The 7,312-nt window shown below is 32.3% G+C and overlaps 1 protein-coding gene and 2 non-coding genes across 3 annotated transcripts in view; all 3 read left to right on the top strand.

The window, feature by feature from the left end:
• The first annotated feature begins 2,359 nt into the window (after positions 1 to 2,359).
• On the top strand, positions 2,360 to 2,433 carry Trnan-guu. Its single transcript has one exon. It is a non-coding gene; the product is annotated as a tRNA-Asn (tRNA).
• A 536-nt stretch (positions 2,434 to 2,969) lies between these two features.
• On the top strand, positions 2,970 to 3,043 carry Trnat-agu. Its single transcript has one exon. It is a non-coding gene; the product is annotated as a tRNA-Thr (tRNA).
• Positions 3,044 to 3,520: 477 nt separating this feature from the next.
• The window catches only part of LOC124429888 (nuclear pore complex protein Nup88), a 68,662-nt gene continuing 64,870 nt past the window's right edge, over positions 3,521 to 7,312 (top strand). Inside the window, exon 1 of the mRNA XM_046975693.1 lies at positions 3,521 to 3,796. Coding sequence (XP_046831649.1) covers positions 3,587 to 3,796 — 210 coding nt within the window. The 5' untranslated portion in view covers positions 3,521 to 3,586. The remainder of the gene's footprint in view (positions 3,797 to 7,312) is intronic.

Genomic DNA, 7,312 nt, shown 5'->3' with positions numbered 1-7,312 from the left:
ACCACCATCACCACATCACCCCCCAACCCATTTACTCCAGTTCTACAACCAACACCACACCCTCCTTTTATTCAAGTTCAGTTAGTGAAACGATATTTCATCGAGACCTCTTTTTGTCTCCGTCCATCTGTTCGATTTCCGTTTTGTTTAGTACAATAATAATGCTCTCTGTGTTTCTATCTGATTATTCAACCTTAACTTTCGCAATATATGTATCTATGTACTTCTAACAACATTGTTATTAACAATGATACCTAATATCAGATTGGTGATATATTTCAGATTAATTTTCTAAAGTAAAACGAACGTTGTTTGGCAAACGTCCACAATGTTAGATATTATTTCTATTAAAATGATGACTCTTCTATAGTGAAACGATTTTAAACGTTTGTTATTAATGATCTTAGATTTGCATTTAAAAAGAAAAAAAAGAAAAAAGAAAAGGATAAATATTCATTCACGGTGATACGTGTCCAAATCTTTCGGATATCATATTCAATTATATTTCAATGACATAAAATAAGAAGTATATCAATTCTTTTACTCACCATTTACGATGAAAGACACTTGTCCATATTGTTGCTTGAAAATGTGATAGACATAGACATCGATTGTAGATTTAAATTATTGCAAATCGACGATCGTTTTTATTCGATTGAGATGATACTGGAAAAAAAAAGAAAAAGAAATTTAAAAAATAAATTTATCATTCCAACGAGATTTATTGCATCTTCGTAAACTTCGATACATTACAAATGTTACTTACCAATAATTTCTTACAGAAGACGCTTAATACATTCTTGATAATCTTCCATAATGCAAATTGACTCTATAGTTTATGATTTATTTATTATGAGACGACGTGAATTTAATTCGCGTATATCTAACGTTTAAACACAACTGTTAAGTTATATAAAAGAAAAAAAAAAAAAGGAAAAAAAAGAAGTAAAAAACATTTTACAAAGAAACACTGAATATATATATATATATATATATATATATATATATATATGTAATTGACTGCATTGCACGCAATCATTCAAAATGTTTCTAATGATTAATTTTAAGCTATAAAAAAACACTCGATTCACTTATTGCATCGCGCACGATTGCAATGATATCACCTGAAAAGAAAAGAAAAAGAATAATATTAGTATTATTTCTTTTTTTTTTTTTTTTTAATACGAGATTGTTTTAACTAACGTAGGAACTCAGTTGAACGATAAATACGATAGATAATTATTATAAATTCTTAAAAGGAGTCCAATAAAAATATGATTACGTAAGGATTTTTTAAGTGACCAAATGACGTCACATTTCATTTTTCTCGAATATCTTTTGAACGAGACGACGAAAAGATTTAAAAACATTCACACGTAGAAATCGTGATATCGACAATCGATTGATATATAGAAGAAGTACGTACGTTAGAAGAAAAATATTTAATTACTTGTTAATAACGGGACGACGAAGCTCCGCTGCAATTTGTTGTACAAATCGATTCAAAATGGCAGTTTCAAGTAGAACTCAAGATCAGGGGACTCCCCGTGAATGCGCGATGCGCCATCTACACAATGGGCCGCCCCCCCCCTCACGAAGCTTGTAATTTTTCGATCTATTTATATGAAAATATCGAAACATTAAAAATATGATATATAATTGTAAAAATCGTCGAAACGAATAGAATATTAATTAAAACAAAGAAAATAAATCATTGAAAGTCAATATCTATAAAAATAAGATCCAAAAAGGAGAATAAAATTTTAAGACATAACTAAGTCATACGTCATTGGTCGATTTTTAATTTTACCGAATATCTTTCAAACGCCAAGACGATCCATCTTAAAAACATTCGCTCATAGAAATCGTAATATCGATAATCGATTGATATATAGCATAAGGATATACGTTAGAAGAAAAAATATCGAATTAACTGTAATTAATCGAACGTGTTCTCTTAATTCAAGTTCTCGTCACTCGTACTACATCAAGATATTAATTTCGTCATCAACGGAAAAACATTACATTTCTAATAATACTTCTACGGGTAAGTAGATAAGATATAGTTAAATTTAAAGATAATTTTATTTAAATTCGCAAATATATATATATATTAATTATCATATGTGTTAATTATATTTATTATTCATTATATGCTTTTGTCGTGAAACAATATTATTAAAAACTATTTTTAACTTTTACTATTTTACTATTATTAATATTATTATTAAAAAAAGATTTACGTGTGAAAAATTAAAATGTATGAGTTAACAGTCTATTATTACTATTTATTTTAATGTATATAAAATTTCATTGATTGGTAGCATTAATTTTTGTTTAAGAAAATGACGGTCAAATCGCCTCCGTGGCGCAATCGGCTAGCGCGTTCGGCTGTTAACCGAAAGGTTGGTGGTTCGAGCCCACCCGGGGGCGTTAATTCTTTTGCTTTTATTTTTTTTATTTTTTTTTTATTTTTTTATATTAATACAACTATGTAAAAACTGTATAAAATATTGACCATTTTATTTTACATTATGATTTAAATTATGACTTTTATATTATGATTAATTAATAGGTTATATCGTTATCATTTCATTTATATATATATATATATTAAATATATAAGAATATTGAAATAATCAATAATTTGGAAATATTATGATAGAAATTTAATTCGATATTACGATTATAATAAAAACTTTTATTTTTAATTCAACGTAGAATCTTAAAATAATGATAATAATAAATAATAATACAATATTATACAATAAAAAAATATATAAGTGAATAAATGTAATGCTTTCTATACGAAAGAAGAAAAAAAAAAAATAACGAACGAACAAGTATATAAACTTAAAAATATGTAATATATATTTATAAATAATTTATATATTACATTATGATAATTTAATTGAACTAAAGATGATATAGTCATGATAAAAATTTAATAATCTTATGTCAGTAACAACGGCGCCGTGGCTTAGTTGGTTAAAGCGCCTGTCTAGTAAACAGGAGATCGAGGGTTCGAATCCCTCCGGGGCCTTGGAAATCATATTAAGTGATTTATATTTTTTATCTTTTTTTTTTTCTTTGCCTATCTTCATCGAAAAATACTTATCGAATAATTCGATTAAAATTAATTCTCTTTTCTCGACGTTATCTAATAAAAATTCTTTTTCTATTCACGATTATTATAATAAAACAAAGTATTATTATTAATTCTTTCTCTCTTTCTCTTTTCATTTACGTGACGAATATTTAATTAAATCTTATTGAAAAGAAACAAAAAAAAAGAAAAGAAAAGAAAAGGTACGTTCTCCAAATTAATTTTATCATTAATTATCTGGCAATTTATAATTATCGAAATATAAATATATTTATCTATGAACGTACGAGGAATAAATAATACGACGTGCGAGTTAAATAAACACATTTTTGAATCTTCAACCAAGTGGCGCCATTATAATCACGTGATCGTTAAAATTTAAAAGTTACAATATTGGCAAGCCTGCTCGTCAGCTGCTCGGTATGTTAACGCGCGCGTTGAGCAGTCGTTCTTAACCTCGTAGAAGTGTCCTCTGAAAATATGTCCTCGTGTACCGATCCATTGCGTTTAAACGATAAACGATTGTTCAAAGAGTTAAAAAGAAGTTTATCAGGTAATACAAAAGAGACGCATAACATTTTGGAGATTAGGGATGACGTGTTATACGTGTGGAATGCGGACAAGTGTTGCGTGCAAACGTTAAATGTCGGTGCAGCGCGCGGTAAATTCGACGAGGATGTCACTTATCAGGTTAGTTAAAGAGTCCATTAATTGTTATTATTATCGTTCTTACATTTTTCTTTTCTTTATATTTTCTTATTATATTCTTCATTTACTCGAAACAAATCGTTCAAACTTTACAATCTATCGTAAGATCACATCGCTGAGTGAGGTTGTGTTTATCTCTACTACTTCGTAGATTTGCCTCGTGTTTATAGCGCATGCGTCGAACGTAGCTATGCACATGCGGCACACGCGTTTACGACGCACAACCAGATATTTATATATATATATATATATTATAATCGTATATCTACTTTTATTCGTATTATTTCGTTCGATTATTTTTTATTAATTATATGTCGCTATTTATATTCGACAAATAATCAATATATTTTATAACGTGAACAAAGATGTTGGATATGTTATCAAAACGATCTGTTATTTCAATATGTAAGTTAAGACAATTGTCGAAAGAAATAATTTAATAGCAAAATTTATTATATATATATGATACACATTACTATATAATTTAATACACATACAGACACACACACAACGTTTATTATACATAATAACACTTTGTAATATATTTAATATATATTTGATATTTATATCTTATTATATATATATATATATATATATATATATATATATATATATATATGTGAGTGTCTTAATTAATATAATAATGATATTATACATATATTATAATATATATTCCCTGTTATATATATGTGTGTGTGTGGATACGTGTGTGTAATTAATATAATAATAATAATAATATATATATAATATTATTATTATATTATATATGTATATGTATATTAAATTATGTTTCCTATCGGTTAATCGCAGATACGTCCTCCCATGCATATACCGTTTATCTTTATAGAAAGGATCTTCTCTCTCACCCTGGTTGACCAGTCGTTAATCGGTCTTTGGTAGTCGTACGCACACTCGCGGAAAGTGATTACGTGGTAAATGAAAGGGAAGCGACAGTAGTAGAGCGCCGTTCAACGGAATCGCGGGTGAGAATGGGCCAGAACGTTTTCGTACTCTGGTACCCGGTGCTTTTATTTCATTTCAATGGCACACAACGTGGGATCAGCGGGTACATTAATGCCTCGCCGCGTCGCGCAAAAGAGCGGTGAGGGGATAATTTATAGGAAATGGGTTGTTCGACGCTCCGGAGTAATTTAATTAAAATAAATGTCCGCGCTGCGGAAGAACGTTACCCACGAACCCGCGGTCCACGCTGCGAATAAAATGCAAATTCAGACCCTTCACGGGTTGGTGGAGGGGTTGAATCGGCCAGGGGGAGGGGATAGAGAGTAGCTCGGAGAAGGTGGAACTGGAGGAGGAGAAAGAGTTTCGTAGTAGAGGGTTCAGAGAGGGACGAGGAAGGAAGGAAGGAAGGAAGGATGATAGGATAGGTATATCGTAGCTTGATAGATAAAGATACGAATGATAGACGAAGAATCAATGAATGACGATGATTCATTCCTCTCTCTTTCTCTCTCTCTTTTTCTTTCTCACTCTACTTTATTTTTTCTAAGTAGCTATCCATATCCGTACAATCCTTTCTAACTTCACTCTAACGTAACAAACGTATACTTCCACTAAACCTTACAAATCTGTTTTACGTTCCTCTACGTCTGCGACTTCCCAACGGAGCTTCTTTTCTAATGTTTTACATTTTGTTAGATATTTTCTCTCTCTCTCTCTCTCTCTCTCTCTCTCTCTCTCTTTTTTTCTCCCTTTCTCTTCTCTCTGACTCTCAGATTTTATATCCCTTAATCATTCTCTTTTACGAACTAACAAACATGTTCTATTTAGAATTATATCAACAAGATTAATCATTATTACAATTACGAAATATAGAATTAGATATTAATCGTTCTTAAAAGATATAATTAGAAGAAACGAAGGAATTAAGATCGATTCTAGATTTTTTAATATAATCTTCGTCTTATCAGTCATTCGAAAAGAATCACTGAAAAGAATATAAGGATACTTGAGTTCTCTCTTTCTCTTACATCCCCCTTCTCTATCTCTCTCTCTCTCTCTCTCTCTCTCTCTCTCTTTTTCTCTTTACTCCTCGGGAGCAAGTCGGTTCGTGAAAGAAATTTATCAAGGGCCCTCAGGTAATTCAAGAATATCCTAAAGCCCGTATATCAGCCGCGAGTTGGCCGACTGAAATATCGGTCGTAAATAATAAAAGTTAGCAAGGTTCCTCTCTGTGGTGCGCAGAGACCGGCAGGAGTTTAAACCGGAAGATAGGTGTCGCGGGATACGGACGAGGCGGTGGCGGAGCCGGGGTTGCCAAGAGTATAGGAAGGGGAGGTGTGGGAAGGGGAGGTAAAAGAGCTAGCGAGAGTAACCGTGATGAGGATGGAAAGAGGATGGCGGAGAGATGGGGCGGTAGGGAGGTGAGCCTGTAGGTAGCGTAGCGAGAGGTGAGTGGGTGGTTGGGAGGGGAGAGGGTTGGAGACACAAAGACGCACCATTGTCAACCGCTCCGCCATCGGAACCACCGTCCGCCGCGGGAAACTTTGAATCATTTTTATTGCATAGAGTTATCTTTGTTACCAGCGGAACGGGGTGAACGTCTAAACGCGTTCCCTCTTTCTCTATCTCCCTCTATCTCTCTCTCTTTCTCTTTCTCTTTCTCTTTCTCTTTCTCTTTCTCCCTCGAACCGTGTTCTCCGTTATATATATATATATATATATATATATATATATATATATATATAACGTAGCCCTTCTATCCCGAGGGCTTCCTTTTTCCCTTTCCGTCCCGTCCTTCTATCCCGGTGTTCCGCGCTACGAGAGATAATGCGAACGCGAAAACGTTCACACCCCTTTGGCTGCCCAAATGGAATAAGTTCTTTAATTCGCGAATTTACCGCCGGGCAAACGAATCGTCCGAGCTGTCGCCGAGATAACGTTCTTCTAAAACCAACCCATTCGCTGGGCGATCGCGAGAATAATACTTTCTTCCCTCGAAACTCTTATTTTAGTTACTTACTTACTTACTTACTTACTTACTTACTTACTTACTTACTTACTTACTTAGTTCCTTACTTACTTACTTACTTATTTACTTCGAGAGTAAGTCTAGAGATACGACAGGATGCGTACGACGAAGCTTTTCTTTTTCTTTTCTTTTTTTTTTTTTCTTTTTTTTTTCTATTTCAGAAATTACCCTTTACGTGTTTTCTTTGATCAAATGTTATCGTTTAAATTCTCTTCAGTTTCGATTGGATCGTTCCCATTGAGATTCGATTAGTTTTTAGAACGATCGAGATCGAGGATTGAAAAATTTTTAATCGAATAAACAAATGTACTCTATTTTAAATCGTATCTAACGTTCTTATTTAATAAGAATATGAGAAAGAGAGAGAGAGAGAGGTAGAGAGAGAGAGAGAGGGAGAGGGAGAGGGAGAGGGAGTGAACGAAATAAAAATGAAAAGAAAGGAATTTAGTAATACTTGGTTTGCAAAAAAAAAAAAGTAAAAGAATGCATTTTGGTTTGGTTGACCC

Source organism: Vespa crabro, chromosome 16, assembly GCF_910589235.1.
Source record: "Vespa crabro chromosome 16, iyVesCrab1.2, whole genome shotgun sequence".
In the NCBI taxonomy this organism is placed as follows: Eukaryota; Metazoa; Arthropoda; class Insecta; order Hymenoptera; family Vespidae; genus Vespa; species Vespa crabro.
Note: the sequence above shows the minus strand (reverse complement) of the source record. Positions and strands in the feature narration are given on the sequence as shown.